A 17537-nucleotide genomic window follows, 5' to 3' on the forward strand; every position below is an offset into this window, starting at 1 on the left:
TTTATCACATGAATGTTTGCCATCCTCCTAGGTTAGGTAGAGTAAACCCCATTGAATTACTCTTGCAGATGCCTGAATTGAATATATTACCTCAGATACTCAAGTACAGTACCTATTGTTTGACAAAACAATGTTACTCAGAGCTGACAGCTTTTTTCTGCAGGTGACATGTAATGGTAGAATAGAAAGTGAGAAGGTAGCACTGTCTCAAGTTGATGAAAGCTACCAAGTGTCCTGATAGCTTCCCTGTCAGGCTGTCTCTGAGACTATAGTGACCCTTCTGTCCCCTAGCCTTGGGGTATTTGTTAGCACAGATGAGAAAGCTACTTGGTCCTTTAGTTTTTCTGTTAATGTGCTTAAAACTTCAAGTGTTGGTAGTGGAGGTGGAATGTAACTGACTTAGTTTTTTTCCTCTTGTTCTGAAACTGAACTTTGCAGATCTGCAGGGCTGAAAGCTTCTGTCCTTCAATTATAGGCATAAGTATGCAGCCACTGTGCTTAACTTGTAGCATCTGTATTTCTGGATGATCCTAAATTTGATTGGTGAGCTGTTCCTTCACTTCTAAATTGAGGGTGAACCTTTCTTGTGGAGTCTAACCTCCAGAAAACCCTGTATGTACAAATTCATAGAAAATTCCCTTTGTTCAGGCAATATGGAAATTAATCAAAACATCTGCTACAGGATCTGTTATTGTTTTGATGCTTACCAAGAGCTGTGCAAGTAAGTGCCATCATAAAAACAGTACATATTTTGACCTAAATAAATATTTTTGGTACACTGGCAAAAAATAATTGGATTCCCTAGAAGTTCTTCCTATTGCAGAATGTTTTCAGATCTGCTCTTAAGTCTGTCAGAGACCATCTGTGCCAGAGAACACCACCTTTCTTCCTGCAGGCAGTGTTTTTTCTTTACGCTGGTGTGTAATTCCCCTCTGCAACTCTCGATAAATGGGCATGTAAAGAATTCTTCATTGCTGGAGAGGGTTTAAACTGCAGTATGCAGTCCAGCTCAAATGGAACCTTGTGTAAGCAGGAGCTGGAGGAGAACAGCTGTGTGTGGAATAAAAGCTATTCTAGGCTTGGGACGCTGCTCTGTTTCTGGGAAAATGAACTGTGTCTGTGATAATGAAAGCAGTTTGGAGGACTCAGGTTCTTCCATTCCTTCTGCTTCCAAGTCATTATTCTGTTCCACTCACCCCTTCCATGTTCCTTATGTTTCTTAGATGGGCTTTGAAAGGAACTTCTACCCTGGATCACAATCTCAGAGATGACCTTTGTTTTGATGTGGTTCCTGGACTGCCATTTTGCCAAAGCAGATTTTTTTTTTTTCCATGTTTTGAATTATGAAATTGCCAGTTCTGTGCCAGCACTGCTAACTGTCTTCTTCTTTTAGTTCTAAGGCTGTCTACCAATGCTGGTCAATGGAAGGAGCCTGCAAGCAAGGTGACCCATGCATTAGTCAATATTAGGTAAGGAGTGAAAATTAAATACTCTTTTAAAGTTTCTTATTTCCTGTGTGACTACATCTCTATAATGACAGTTTCACATTTGTTTTAATGAATTTTGTTTTGAATTTGTTCTACTTGTTGGGCTGAATTGTTGCTCTAAACAGGGCTCATAAGCATAAAGGAATGGTTACCAGGATTTGACTGTCCTCTAATAATTTTCTCAGCTCTTCTGTAGACTGAGTGCTTTCAAAGCATAGCACAAAGTGTAATGAATTAATCCTCACATCATTCTTCGGAGAAGTTAGACAGTAGAGAATAATGCTGTGCTGGCAGAGCAATTGTGAACCTAATGGATTTCTGTTGCGTGATTCTATTGCAATTCCACAAAGCTATGAAGGGGACTGTAAGCCTCCTGTAACGAGCAGATTCGAGGCCTCTTAATATTGCAAGATTTTTGTGTGTGTTTAAAACTGATTATTTGAGGACATTTCAATGTTCTCTTCAGCCTCCTCTTCCTGTTCAAGGGCAGAAAGGGAGAAGTTATGCTTTACTTGTAAGTCTAAGGAGTGTAAATCTAGGTATGTATTCTTTCATAGTGGCAATAATTTATTTTTCTGGCACCTGAAGCAGCTACGACTGATCAAGCTGGGTACTGGGCAAGAGGATTATGGATATGATTGATTGGAAAATGGAGGAATGCTGAGAGGGAAAATTGACTTCTTAGCTCTGGCTTGTAAACAAACCATAAAAGATAAAAGTACTTACACTGAAAAAAAATCTGTCTATCACTTCCCTAGTCACCTCAGACATTTTGTGTCTGTGCAACACCAAGTAACTGAGTAATGTTGCATTGCTAGTACTCATCATTTTTCTCATTACAAAAGAAATTGTGTAGGACAAACTTGCCAAGGGCACTTTTCAAGTCAGTATACATCTTACATGTCTGTAAACCACCTTAAAGGTTCTCTTAATAAGTCTGTAAGCTTGAAAACATCATATATTATTCTAGACTTATTTTGCTGTTATGCTTATTTTTGGGTTTTATAAACAGCTGTAAGTGAACATGTGTGGGTCGGTAGAGCTCTTGGAGGGAAGCAGCAGAACAGGTGGCTGTTGACTACTGTCACTTAACGTGACACAAAGTGTCTGCTCTGGGAATGCTCTGACCAGGTGATCACAGAGTTTGTGCACAAACCTCTGCTTTGTGGAACCAAGTCTTTGCATGGGCTTATTTCCTCTTGGCTTTGCCACTGCTTTTGTGAAGATCAGCATGCAGCTGAGACAAGATGCAGCCAAAAAACCTGCACCATGACATGCCTTCAGACATGTTCTGAATGTGGTGGTGTCAGCAATCAGTGAAGCCTCTAGTCTGTTTCTCTTCTGGACTTCTGGGAGCTTTCCTCTGCTGCACCCAACTGCTCATCTATATTGAAATTTCATGAATGATTGCTTTTCATTCAGTGAAATTAGTAAAGGTCTAAATTACAGATGATTTAAGGCCTTGAGAGGGATTAGAATTCTGAGAAGTTAGTCTGTATGATTTATCCCATTTCCTCGCTCTCAAAAGAAAAAAAAAAAGCAAAGAAGGGAGGATTTTGTCTTCTGGTTTGTTTTTCTTCTGGTGGTAAAAATACTATGTTCTTTAGCTGAGTAGATTTCATAGCAGGCAGGTAAGTCCAAGGGTAGTGTGCTTTTGTGAAGGTGTTTGGCAGTGTGATGATTCAAAGTGGTGACTGGGACTAGAACCTGGCTTAGTTCCCCATTATCTGGGTTTCCTGTTTGTCTGTGCCCCTTTGGTTTTCCCTTAGAGTGGTCTTAGCATACTGTGTCTTATTTGGATGCTTTTGCCATGAAAGAAATGAATTTAGAGAAATCCACACTGGATTTTTTCCTCACCTTGCTTCATCATTCTGTAAAGTTTTTATGAGCAGTGATTATGTGCTTTTTGCTGTAACTGTGCAGTGCAAAGTCATGCTTTGGTTTTATATCTTGGTCTCATTACACAAGCTATTTAAAAATAAATAAACATTGCAATTTCCTTATCCTAGGGCTTTTAGTGGGTTTTAGAAATGGAAAAGCATCTGCCTGTGCATGCATACAGTGGGCTTTAACAAGTGTCCTAAATCCTAGTGTACATTTTTATGTGCATTTCTGCCAGGGGAGGAGTGGTGAGTTGTTTATAAAGTTTCAAGGCTGCAGTGTGTTTGTGTAACAGGAGTAAGTGTTGAGGAGACACCAAAACAGTCCTGCTTGTACCCCACAGTGCTGGACCGATGAGCTCTGCTGATTAATTGCTTAAAAAGACAGTCAGAATGAGTAATATGTAGAGGATCTTAGACATGTTCTCCTTTAAACTCAGCTACAGAGAGATCCCGCTTTGTGTATCCTGTTATGGTATGAACAGTACCTTTTAGCTGGACTAAAAATTCTCCAGTGCACAGTCTGAGTTTTGTTGTTCTTACTCCAGTCAAAAAAGCAGTCATGAATATTCTTTTTGAATATTAAGAGACAGGGAGGCTATTCCTGCCTTTTCTCCTTTTTACAGATAATTTATAATTTCTGTCCAACTCAAGGAAAATGAAAAATTGAAGAAGAAAGAATAATAATATCCTTATCTGTCTGAAAATCTTACATACCAAACTGGAATGAGTGATTCTGATTGCTGTCCTATCTCATAATAGTCATTATAATTTCTGTCTGTGGATTTGTCTCTGTGGCTTTCATAAATAATTGAGATGTGATAGACTGCAGGATATAGCTGCAGCACTGGTGGGGTTGAAATAGGAAGGTGCAGCAGTTGGTGGTTTGAAAACTCACCTTCTCACCTGTGAGGAAATAAACACATTTTGAGACAATTTTTTTTTTTTTTTAAACTAATGAGCCTCTTCAAGGTAACATTGTGTAGGCTTGCATTTAATGAGAATTTTATTAACACGGGGTTCAAAGGGCATTTTCTGATTGCCTATTCAGTGAGAAAGGTGACAGCTAAATCCCTGCGTTCTTTTAATGGACTTTCTCCTGATCAGGATTTTTCCAAGGTGAATAAATAGATTAACTCAATGATTAATAGGCTGAATTTCTCCCTTGTTTGAAATTCAGCCCCATCATAATTTTTAAAGTAATTTTATTTTTTTCACTGAAACATTTTTAATAAGCAGAGAGTAAGTTTGTAGCATGGAACTAGGCGATAGGATTTTTTAAGGTGTTTTCTGTGCTGTTGTAGCATACACTGCTTGCTTGGTGCTTTCATTCACCCTTCCATCTTGCAGCTACTTTCGTTCCACTTGAGCCACCCTGTGTGATGCATTTTCCTAGAATGGAAGGTGCTGCTTCTCCCAGGGCTGCTTTTGGGATTGTAAAGGAGAGACTGGGGATTTGGGAGGAGCACTTAGAGTATGTGTGGATGTGTATAAAATGGTTATGTTTGGTGCCAGTCTGTGCATGGGCACTCTGAAGGAGTAAAATTTGTAATTTTACGTAGGCCAAGTTGGACTGTGCTTGTTTGTTGTAGAATACTTGTTTTCCTGGCCCTGGAGCTATAGCTCCTCATAAATTACCAGCACTCACAGAATTGTACTTATTGAAAACCTTGGCAGAGGAGAAGGCTCCATTCAGGTATTTGTTAGAAAATGGGTGGCTGTAAGCAGTCCACCTAGTCCTTCAGGATTGTTCCACCAGACTGCAAGGAATTTATCAGTCAACAGTTTGTTTAAGGGGAGAGAAGACAAAACGCTGCTGTCCTAGTCATGTTGCAATGTTTTTTATGCAGGATATGTGAAAATGGACCTGCTGATAGAGAAATGAATCTGTATTTGTGGTGTAGGTGGTGATCTACGGATTACAGTCAGCTGAGACTGTGTGCAAAATATGTATTTATATCTGTACACACACACTTTCTTTCTTCTCTCTCTGTACAGACATAATAGACATATGAACACATTTCTTGCCAATATGAATCAGAGTGAAAATGGAAGAGCAAGCATAAAGGCTGTTTATGAAAAGAAATGGTCAAGAAAATGTATGTGCATATATATTAAAATCCAGATATCTGTATGAACATTATAGGTATATGCACCTATATATGAATGTGACCATCTGTATGTGGGTGACTGTGTATGTATAAATACATATATAATACATATACAGACATACACACATATATATGCATGTAAATGATAAATATTTATTTACATGTAGAACACACACACACAGACATGTTTCCTTTGACCATGGGCTTATTAAAACCATAATCTTTGAACTGAAAATACCGAGCACCTTCTTGTTTCCAGCTTCTCCTGGATGAACCACAAGGGTTGGCTATAAATGTTCAGATGTTGCTTCTTCCAGCAGTACTGTTGTGTTGGATGAGTCCCCTGGGACTGTGGGATCATGTGGAGCTGCTCAGGGCCAGCCAGTGAGAGCAGCAGAATTTGCTCAGGCATGCAGGTTACAGCCCACAGTGGTCTGGAGTTCATTCCCTTTTTAATTCTTAAAGCCACCTGTGAGGACTACATTGTTGGAATAACAACTCCATTGAGTTGTTCACTGAGGTGTGTTTAATGGTAATGACCTCTGACGTGCTGTCACTGCTCATCAGCCTGACTGAGCTCAGATCACAGGATAGTACAAGACAGTCAACAATTATTTTTTTAATAAGAGAAAAGCAACAAAGCTCAAAGAGAAACTCAGAAATGTACTTTAAAATAGTAACACAGGCTTGACAAGATTGCGGATCAAATTCTAACTAAAATGATGTAAGAAAACTTCTGAAATGTATGCATCCAAGCTAATTGGAAGAATTAGTTCATTGCACTTTTCAGATGGTAGCATGGTACCCTAAAAAAATTCTGATGCTGAAAATCTGAAATCAGATTTTAGATGAGGATTCTGAGTTTGTTCTGGTTCTTTTTTAGTGATCTGTTGTCACTCCTCACAGAAGTAGCAAAACTAGCAGGCGCTTCTTGTCATTTCATGTGTTTCTTGCTGCATGCTTTTCTGACTGTATAGGGACTTTGGCACAGCAGAACAGTTCCTGAAATGCCACAGTGGTTGTAACAGAGTTAGAGTGGACACTCAGAGTCCACCTGCTACCACTGCTTGTTTTTCACTCGACCTTGCAGTATTGTGGTAGGGAGAGTTCCTTTGCTAGGAGCAACAGATCTTGATGTGGAAAGGTTCTGGCATTAGCTGGCACCTGAACAGAGGAAGTGGGTGGATTGAAATGGAAAGACCTTATGACCAGCAACATATTAACAGGAGAATTCCAGGAGAATTTTCCTTTAAAAAAGAAGGAAAGAAGCATTTCTATCTTGGGTTGCAATGTTTCATCTTTGCACAGCAGTCTAACCCATGTTTCAGTTATTTTTATTAGTATTTAAGGCTTTCATCTAGTCATGTGACTTCAGCACTTCATTTCTTATACATTATCTGATTTCTTCTCAAGGCAGGAGTGTTGGTTTTCAGTTATTGCTCTTTATTTACTAGCTGATTCATCTTGGTGTATTTCTTTTACAGAGCCATAGCCAATTTCATTCTGCTATAATTTTCTTTCGTTCTTTCTCATTTGTGCAGTGGCTTAATTAAATGTCTCTGCCACTGGCCCAAATCCAGAGAGCAGATCTGTTGGTTGAGTGGCATTGTATGGACCAGTTCCACAAACACAGCAGCACAGTTTGGCAAGTCAAGTACCTCCCAGGTCACCTTCCTTCTTTCTGCCAGTTACTTCCCTTTCAGTCATGAAGGGATTCTAACAAAGTCAAGCCTGTTTTCTCTTCAATAAACTTCTGTTTTCAGTAGGTTTTTGGAAGGATTGATTTCTTTGTTGTTCTTTTTGTGATGACTTACAGTTTCGGGAGCTGATGCTGATTTTAAGCAAATATGTTTTTATGGCAAAGAATGTCTCTGTCTGAGATACCATAGCCATAGCTTGCTTTCTTCAGTGCATTTGGATGCCATTCTGCAGAGATCACTTTTGCTCTAAAATTTCATCCTCAAAGTAAACAGGGCTTTTTGGATTGGGGTGGGGAGGGTCTTGAAGTGATTTTTTCCTAGGTTGGTAGCCTCGCTTAATTGGTTTTTCTTCCAAGGTCTGCAATTGTATCAGCAGCTTTCATCTCTTCTCCTCATGTCTCAAAGGCAACAGGCTGGCCTTCAAGAGGGGTCTTGGGAGCAGGATCCACTTCTGTACTTGAGCTGCTCTGTAAAGTTTGCTGTGGAGGTGAGCCCTCTGTACAAGGGAGGATTGTTTGCTGGGCAGAAAGGAAATTCCTCTGCAGAACAGCCACAGCTTGGTGGCCTTTTCCAAAGTTGAGCATGTCTCTTAGTTGAAGTGATTCTAATAAGGTGAACATCTCAATGCAGTTTGCCCACTTGTGAGCTTTTTTCATCCTGGACATTTTATTGGAAACATTTCTACCTCAAAATGTGAAAGATTTGCAAAGTTGGGCAGGATCTGTAGGCTTCTTATCAGTTTGGTGAGAAATGTTGCCTCCATTGCTAATGTATTAGGAACCCAGATTTCATTTGCTCTTTGTCAAATGCAACTGCTCTGTGAATAGGGAATTCCTGTCTGCAGATCTCTGCTGCACTGATGGGTGCAGATTGTAGGCTTACAAGGTGAAAGTTAAGCTGCTAGCAATTTTTATTTTTTTTTAAAGCTGTGTATGCAGCCTTGGAGGTGTGATGTTGGCATATAATTTCAGCTTTTGTGCCAATGAATTTGGGGTGTGAAGCTTTGGGAAAACAGTAGCGGAGAGAAGTCAGAGACTTCTCAGTGCAGTTGTGGTCTCCTGTTTGATTTATGTGAGTGACTGTATCTGAAGAAGTGGCACCAGGCAAGAAATTGTTTTTTGTTTTACTTGCCAAATACCTTTCTCTGTAGAAACATAAAAGTAGCGGAGAATATATGTCAGCATGGGGAGTACTTTTGGTTTATTTCAGGGGTGGACATAATATTTATTGGTCAGAAGTTATTTTTCTGTCTCATTTGCAGATATTTTGGTCTTGAATCCCAGTGCTGGACACAGGCAAGTTATGTCTCAGTAATGCATTAAAGCAGGTGCTGCAAACCTATGCAGACTTGTAAACATCTTGGGTTTTTTGTTGAAGCTCAAAATCCAGAGGGCTCTGCTGTTTCTCTCTCTGAATTGTATTGTTCCCTCCTGTTTATGAGAACAATCTTCATTATTTCTCTGGTACTGTGGTTGGCATGAGTTCAGTTCCTAATTGATAGATTTCAACCTTACAGTCAATGTCTTTGTTGGTACCTCTATTGCAGCCAGGAACCAACCAGATTCTTTTGGCCCCAAGAACTGGCTCTACTGGAACATGATTGAAGCACAGTTTGAAACAGCTGTTTATAGCTTGTCGACACTTTGTCCATGCTGGTTTTATTCTTTGGGTAAATATAAGGGACTCTGATCTCTGCTGGTCTCAAATCTGGCTTTCAAGATTCGCTTCAGTGGAGAAAGAACATTAAGCAACTTTCTTCATAACCCAAACAATGTAAAAATCATTGTGAGCTTAAATAACACCTTTTTCCCTTGAAAAGTGATGTAGTATAATGCTGTTTTGCTCTTTCTGTTTAAAAGAAATCTGTTGCTCACAGCAGCAGCCAAAATTATTATTCCCTCTGAAAGTCTGGGCTGTGGGATGTGTACTTAAAGAAAAGCTTTACAAAAGCCAGTAACATGTATTTCTTATTATCTTATACTAGTGGGGGGCCTAAAATTTGGGTTTGCTCTAGGAATGTAAATACCCTGTTCTCTTAATCTTCCTTTAGGACTAAACTGACAAAGTACCCACTCATTAAGTATATCTGCTCATTAAGGTAATGAAGTACCTACCTTATCTTGAACTGAAAGCAAGGATAATACATTAGCATGACTGCAGAACTGCAGTCTGTTGTTTTTTTTTCCGGTGCACTTCAGGTTGCACCAGAATCTGGAGCTCGGTTCCCAAGGAACTGTGAGAGGAAGACATCTTGTTTCTAAGATTTTGTTCATTAAAATAAATACTCAATCCAGCTTTTAAAGTTAAGGTTTTTTTTAGGAGCTCTAGCCATGAAGGTAGAGAAGGTTGTCTTGCCCTACCAATTGGTTGTCTTATCCTATTTGGCGAGCAAAACAACAACAAACAGTTTCTTTCCTGGTGCCACACTTCTTCAGATGAGGCAGTGCACAGTCATGTAAATCAAGGCTGGAAAGGGGCTAACTTTGCAACTCCCAGTAAATACCAGTTGGCTAAGGTGAAAGTAAAATGCTGCTTGGAGGGGAGGGGAAAAACAGACCTTGAGTGAATGTGATTTCCACACACCACACCTTCCCCCTCACCTTCCAAAGTGTGAAATCTATGTGCTCTAATATCTCTGAGTCCAGATAGAAGCACTAAGATACAATCAGAGTTTCTGATGTCCTGAATTAAATTGGCTGCTTGGGAATCCCAGAATGCAACCTTTTATTACTACTCTATATAATCTTTATTTTTTTTATAACCCTCGCAGCTAGAATAAAATTCAGAAAATAATGGCATAATGCTTAAGCAGTATCAGTTTCTCTCTTAGCTGTGAGATCAGACTTCTGGTGCCTGTTTCAAGGGATGCTGAATGAAGGTTCAGCAGTCAGAAATGCCCATCTGCTTGGCTTCTTCTCAGCAATCAAAGCCAACCAGGTTAAGGTAACAGCAATCTCATGAAGAATTTATCTCTGTTGAGTACCAGATTCTGATATCTCATCCTGCTAAGGGCTTAGTTAAAGGCTATTCCTCTGGCAAAACTGCCCCACGTGTGCTTCCTCAGCCTGTGCTGTGCTCACTTGAAGGAGGAATAAACTTACAGGGTTCTTGCCTTCTCTTCTCTGGGAGCAGCTTGTGTTGTGCCACTGCATGTGAAGGAAGAGACTGGGGGCCTGACCCAGGATAAAACTCTATAAGCCGGACAAAAAAGGATGAAACAATGTGTTTTTATGTGGGTCTGTTTTTAAGCCTTCATTGGATACACATGTGACTGGTTGTGTCAGCCTGTAGAGGGTGGAGGCACAAACAGCTCAGTGTTAGGGACAACAGGGCAGTCTCTCTTAGCAGCATTGACCTGTTAAACTAGTTTTAAACTGAAATGCTACTGAGTGTTTTTTATAGTTATGCCCAGAGTCATCAGTGGTCACTGATGTTGTGTTCTGCAGGGTTTAAACACACATTCACTTCTTGTGCTGGTATAGTCTATGGTGGTTTTTGCAAACTGTTCTTGCTGTTAATATCAACATAATCATTGCCTGAAGCTTTCCCTTAAGTACTGGACTTGAAACAGTAGTACTGCAAGCCCAAGAAGCGGGAACTCGGGTGTTACTTGGTCAGGAGTGTGAAGCAGGAGATCACTGGCGCATTGAAGGGATCTCTCTGCAGTGGAGTCCTGTTTGATAGGATATAAAACCATGGTCTCAAATATGTCTTAATTTCAGGGTGACCAGAAGTGGAATGAAAGTGAATGAAAAGCTCCCCAGCAATCTTTTTGCCTGACTTTGCTAGAAAACTTTGAAAACCTAAAGCTTTTTCATGTTGCTGCTTTAGTGATTAATTAGGTCATCACTTTGTGTGTTAATTACAGCGACATTTTTCTTCTCATTAGTTGGATTATGGGAAGTTTTTGAGTCTGTGTGGGATGGGAAGTAATGCAACCTTTGTGGCCAAGGGAAGGATGATTTCAAACTTTAGAACATTGAATTTCAATGATGGCTTTGGGTACTGTAAAAAAAAAAGTTGCAATCCACTATACAAAATGTGGCTGATAAGTGCTTTGAGGGCAGGATTAATGCCTTTTACTCTAAACAAACGTGATGTTGCACACACTTTGGATGAGGAATTTTAAACTGGATGATTCTTCTGGAAGATTGTGTAGTTGTGTATTATGTTAATTAATGTAAAGCTCTTGCTGCTGACAGAGAGGTGTGGATATGATATACTTCATATAATGTCCTTCATGGTGTGTCCAAAAAGACTTTACAGAGAGGTCATTAAGCAAAGCAGTGCACATGAACAAAGGTCAATTACTTTTACTTAAAAATTTTTCTAATTATTTAATGCCCTCCTTATAATTTTGCAACACTGTTTGCTTTGAAATCTGAGTTTTACATTAATTTTTCATGATACTTGAGATGAGCTTGTCTGGGGCAGACGTTCCTTTGTAAACATAGAAAGCAATAGGTCTGCCGTACGTTGTTCTTGATTCCTTAGTTTGAAATCAGTGGTTGCTTTGAAGTTAAGCCCATGTGTGATATGTTGAGCCTTGCTGAAGGAGCAAACTGTGCAATTCTCACTGGGTAGCACCTGTTTTTCTTCCTTGTTTGGTGACTTTTACTCTTAGCATGAGCTAATGTCAGAAATGAAGAGTCACAAGACAAGAATGTCCAGGACCTGAAGCTTGACTGGGAAATAAAGTCACTCAGATGGCAATAAGGGAGGCTCTTCTCAGAATAAGTGATCTCATTTTGGATCAGATAGCTCAGTGCAATCTCTGTCCTTGGGACTTATTCATATCTTGCCTGAGCACAGCTGTGAGTTAACTGGCCCAGTGCTGGTACAAAGCTGAACCCTGGAACCTGCCAAGGTCCTTCTTAACCTAACCCATTTGATTTTAGAGAGCAGTCTCTTCACTGCATGGTCAAATGGTAAAAGAAGCAAGAAAGCTTGTTTTCAGGGAGTGTGTTTGTGCTGTGTGTTAACTCTAGACCTGTCTGCTAGACATGCAGAGTAGGGCACGTAGTTAAATCAGTAGGTGCTTGGCATCTATTTTCTTTCCCAGCAAGATCTTTAAAGGGTAGAAACTAGCAAACTTGCTGTGTGTGTTGTTGCAGATGCTCAGTATTGTCTGCTGTCTGTGATGTTACTACTGAATTGGATCCTGCTGAAGAGATCCAGCTATGCAACTCAGTCATTTATGAGGAGAAACTATTCTCAGTGTGATTAATGCTGTGGTGGATGATGGGCATGGAAAGCACTGCTTTGAATAATGCCCATAATGGCATATTCCCCTGTGTGTGTGCATTTAAAGGAAGAGGCTATGGTTATATGAGATTGAGGGCATTTAAGAGGCAGCTCATGACAAGTGAAAACGATGGCTAGGGTAGATTAATTGTTAAATGAATTGTGCCTGCTCTTGCTGTTGTTTTAAAGTGGTATTGGTCTAATATGGTGTTATATAGCAGGAAGGCATCAGGGAACAATAACATGCACTTGGGTTCAGGTCAGAGGACTTGAAAGACTTAGCTATCAGAAGTTCTTCCTCTAGATATCTTTTTGCAGTGTGGGGTTTTCTTCTTCCCCTCTGGGAGTACAAAAATCTTTGTTTTGATTAATTTTGGTCTAATAAGCTTTTTTTCCCCCCCATGCTTTTTTTGACAGTGGAGTAAAGCAGTATTTTCTCATAATCAGTTTAATATGAATTTTGCATTAACTCTTTCTGGCATGAGATGATACTAACTGAACTTGGCCTAGAGTATAACTCAGGGATTATTTCTTGCTTTTTAAAATTGTACTCTATCTACAGGACTACATATTAACTTTGATTTGTCATGGGGCTGCTTTATATTCATGCCTTCAGTCTGAGTGGAGCATAAGGGAAATTAAGCTGGAAGAGGACTGAAAGCAGCCAGGCATAGGTCTCATCCTGTCGTTACTGTGAAGAAATCTGTCCTTTGAATTGATTTGGAGTGACAGTGGGGCAGGAAGGCATTGGCAGAAGTTGTATGTCTCTTGCAAGCTTTTGTTCATGCATGGTCAATAGGCTCATTTGAGTGAATTTTTCATGCTTTCTAGATGAAATGTTATCACATATATTTCAGTAAAGTTTAGTGGTCTCTGTTAAGACTTAACTGTCCTGAGGGGTTCTTCAGGCCCTTTTCTCTGCTCACGATTTTTTATTTTCAAAGTGTTTGCTGTGTTTGGAGGGGAATCAGTTTGGGCCAAGGGCACTTAGAGGTTGTGAGCTTTGATTGCTTTCAGCCTGCTAATCTTCATGATCCGAACTGTGCACTCAGGCAGAAGAAAAATAATGCCGTCTACACAGGAAGATAGACTTTCTGTTAAGTATTTTCCTTTCCTAGGAAGAGAGGAGGCCTTCAAATTCATCTTATAGAAAGATAAACTTGTATGGGGACAGGTGCAGACAAGTGTCAGGAATCATGATTTCCTTCCCAAGGCTCATGCTTTGCCCAATCCAGCAAAGAGAAAACTAGTGGATACTGCTAATGTAGTGGAAAACAAAAGTGATGTAGAACAGCTTCTGAAGCTGAAGGGTAGTTTGTAATGGGAACAAATGGATAGGGAAGGAGTATCATGAATAAATAAAAGTTGGAAGTGAAAGGTTTTGTAAAATTAAAAGCACTGAGAGTCTGGGGCACTCCTGTAATCAGTTAGAATGGTGCAATTTAAACAAGGAAGGATTATTTTGAAGCTGAGAATATGAGAGAATGGGGAGAGCCAGAACCCTGTATTTGCATCTGAAGGAGCCCAGGTGAAAGATGTCGGTCGACATTCTCAGTGAGCAAGGAAGGTGGGAATTTTTTGTGGGTTTGACTTGTTTTTTTTTAATTCTCCATCTTCCCATCAGTAATGTTATCAGCTCCAGAGCATTAGAGATGGATCAGATCATGTTGGTCCATGGCTTAAGATGTGATTCATAGAGTGTGAGATGTACGATTGTGGGGTTTTCTACAGTACAAGGCCTGTAAAAACTCATGGCTGCTGTTACATTGTGTGTAAGGCGTTTGTTTCTGCATCAGTGATTGAGAACCTGTTACTGTTAACAGGGTAGCCACTTCAAAAAGACTGATGCCACTCCCTCCTGTCAGTCAGGGACCACGTTTCCACTGAAGGAAGACAGTAAATGTCTTCAGTAAAATTCAGGGGCTGGCTAACAAATTGCAGTTTAGAATACATTACAGATGATGAATGTGATCTCCTTAAAGGGAAATCTGTTCATTTGACTTAGTGCTCTTACGATTAATTGCTTGCCAGATTAAATTGCTCCATAAAATGCATGCTACTTTATTCGATCTCTTCATGATGAGATTAGCTAGGCTGTGCTGGTTCTTTGTATGTTAATTACAGTGGTATTTTCTTCTTCAATTTAATTATTAAATTGTTTAGCAAAGCATGCTTTTTCCTAGCTTCAGGAAAGTTATCCCTATTTTTCTTTTGACCACCATTCTATAGTAATCACACTGCCCTTTTCCCAGAAATATTCTGGGTTCCTTGGTAGAAGTATCACATACTGTAGAGGATATATCCTGAGATTTTTTTCTGTTTTCTTTGGTGTGCTGCTGAAATACAGAAATGGTTGTAATCTTGCACAGGTTCATTATGTGACAGTCTAGGATGAGGAATGAGGGAAGTCTGAATCGAAGCTGTGGAGGCAAATTTTCAGGGTTGCTACACAAACAGGAATTTATCCAGATAAACTAAGCTTTCTGCTTTAGTTGAGAAGTGCAAAGCTCACTGAGTGGCCAGGATATTTGCTTTTTGTCTCAGCTGGAAAATCAATACTGTAGTAGTTCAGTATTTTGTGCTGTTGATGTTTCAGAGCAAATTTGGAGGGAAGCACCATGTATGCTTTTCTTGTTCTTGGAGGACTTCTCTATACTCAGTGACCATATCCCAAGACACATTTATTCATGAAAACCTGGAAAAGAGCAATACGAGAATTTGAACAGTACTAGAATTGTGGTGACAGACTCAATTACTGAAGGAGGCCACCAGTAAAAAAATTAAGGAAAATTTAAGAAAAAAGGGAATTTAAGTTTTCATTACCAGACTTATCCCAGCCTTTAGGATATTAGTTCATACTTCTTTCCTCAGTCAGGGACCTGACTACATGTACAACTACCCCCTACATGCACACACAAAATAACCTCCTATTCTTTTGCAGTGCCAAGACTGAGATTTGTACATAACTGAATGTTCCCACAGTAGAATTACAGAGGCTCTGTTGAAAAATTGCTTGTTTTCTTTATTTTAAAATCCTTTTAAATGTTTATTCTGCTATACCACTCTAGATAAAATGTGTAATATTCATCAATTAAACTGTTGTGGTGTTTAAAATTCACATCTCTTGGTGTAAAAAGGAGCTGCTCTCTTACCCAGCTGTAATAACTTTTCTTAAAAATTTGCTTCTCAGTTTAACCCCTCTCCCTCAGAAAATAGTGTTATCTTCTATTAGAATTCATTCCCAACGGCAAGACAAATTTTTGCATTTATTAACCTAGTCTTTCATTTCCCATCTATCCAGAGCTTAGAAAATTCAAAAGGGTATAGGAAAAAAGGGAGTAGGAAAGTTTCAGAAAGGGGCATCAAGAATGATTGAAGTCATGGAACCGGATGTGTTATGAAGAACATTTATATACCTGACAAGTCTTCAGGCTGGAAGAGATGGCTGAGATTATATATAAGAGTTAGTAAAAATAACCAAATGTCAGAGAGAAGGTGAAGGGAAGCTGTAAGAAGAGGGTGCATCAGATCAGATAAGCTTGAACCAAAGAGATACTGCTTCATGCTATGCTTAGTTAAGCTGTGGAGTGTCTAATGTGAATGTGAATTTAAAGCAATGATTATACAAATTAATGGAACAGAATTTAATCATGGGTTGCTGGATCATACAGATGTCACCTCTGCTTCACATATTATCTTGAAGAGTATGTGGCTGGAAGTAAGGGTTGTTTTGGGGGCAGCATAATTTTGTTTTTGTCTGCTCTTATACTATTACCTGAGCTCCAAATTCTAGACAGTTTGGAATTTGGGACACAGAGGCCTTTGCTACCTCAGTGTGGCAGTTTTAAATGTTTACATAAATTTCATCTGTCAGCATTTTTTCAGGAATAAGTTACCTGCTTCAAAGTCTTTGGCCAAGGGTCAATCAGTATGTCAGCATCTCCTTCCCACTGCTTTCAGGATGGAGACATTGTGGTTTACTTACAGTCACACATCTGGTTATAGACATGGTTTGTTCCATCTGTTACTGCATTCAAGTTGTTATCCCATGTTAGGGGTCTGTAAGGGTTCATTGTTAGGTGAAGGAGTCTCTTACCTACACTGTGAGCCACATTCTCATTGTGTGCAGAAGAGGAAAGCCTCCTTTCTGTGGCTTTCTGCTGTTACTTGTGTGTGCACAGGAAATACTGTCTGTGGTAATTTACAAGAGGGATGTCTAAGGAAGAATATGAGCTGGTCTCCTGTTTGGCAGCCTTTGGTCTTCTGGGAGTGGCAGAGAAGTGCATGATTTTCTGGAGCACTGGTGAAGACAAGAGTAAAATAATGAATAACCATGGAAGATTTGTCTTCCCTCATGATTTAACTTCAGGATTTCAGTCATCGTCACTGTTCCTTTTTTTTTCTCAAGAAAGAGCTCACGGAGAGCTGTCAGGATCAGGTACTTAAAAATCTCATGAAAATAAAACCCATGCCAGCTGAGCAAGACATGATTTTAATTAAGACTAACAGGATGTTTTTGGTCTTTTTTTCTTCCTGGCTAGCCCAAACCCAAATATATCAGTCTTCTAATTTCAGTAGCCTCTTGTTTGTCAACTAAGAAAGGCTGAGTTGATGGAGCTTTTTGAGACTTCTTTGATTAAAAAAATTAAAAGTTAAAGGCCCTGTGTGTTTTGTTAATTTGGTGAAGAGGACAAATCCTTTTACTGCATCTGTAGAGCAAGGAATTGAACAGGAATATAATCAGTTTTTTTTCTTTTGCAGGTTACTGTTCTAAAGGAAGTTCATGTTGGATAATTTAGCATTCATTCCTTTTTTTCCTTCTGGCTACTGTAGATCCCAAAGCACTGCTCTATAAATAGATGTATAAAAGGTTCTTTTGCTGACATCTCTGAAGACAACTTTCGATTTTGCTTAATCCAAAGGAAAAAAAACCTATCTTGAATTCTCAGTGCACAAGTTAGATGAGTTAGGAAAAGAAAGGGATCAGGGTAATCTGTTCTCTGCTCTAAGTGCCTCAAATAATGATCTGTTCTTTGTGATGAGTGTTTAGCTATGAAAACCAGCCAAGGTGAATTAAAGATGCATTATCTGAAAACAGGTGAAGCCACGTATCCT

The 17537-nt window shown here is 39.5% G+C and overlaps 1 protein-coding gene across 6 annotated transcripts in view; it reads left to right on the forward strand.

Moving 5' to 3' along the window:
• The window catches only part of ARMH3 (armadillo like helical domain containing 3), a 123621-nt gene that overhangs the window by 53481 nt on the left and 52603 nt on the right, over window positions 1–17537 (forward strand). For 5 of the 6 annotated variants that reach the window (XM_015633480.1, XM_015633479.3, XM_033515523.1 and 2 more), the window contains one exon: window positions 1394–1469. In XM_015633480.1, the coding sequence (XP_015488966.1) occupies window positions 1394–1469 (76 nt within the window). Of the gene's footprint in view, window positions 1–1393; window positions 1470–17183; window positions 17502–17537 lie in introns of those variants that run through there. The other variant, XM_033515526.1, reaches the window with a different exon arrangement.

The sequence above is a fragment of the Parus major genome, chromosome 6 (assembly GCF_001522545.3).
Source record: "Parus major isolate Abel chromosome 6, Parus_major1.1, whole genome shotgun sequence".
Lineage (NCBI taxonomy): Eukaryota > Metazoa > Chordata > Aves > Passeriformes > Paridae > Parus > Parus major.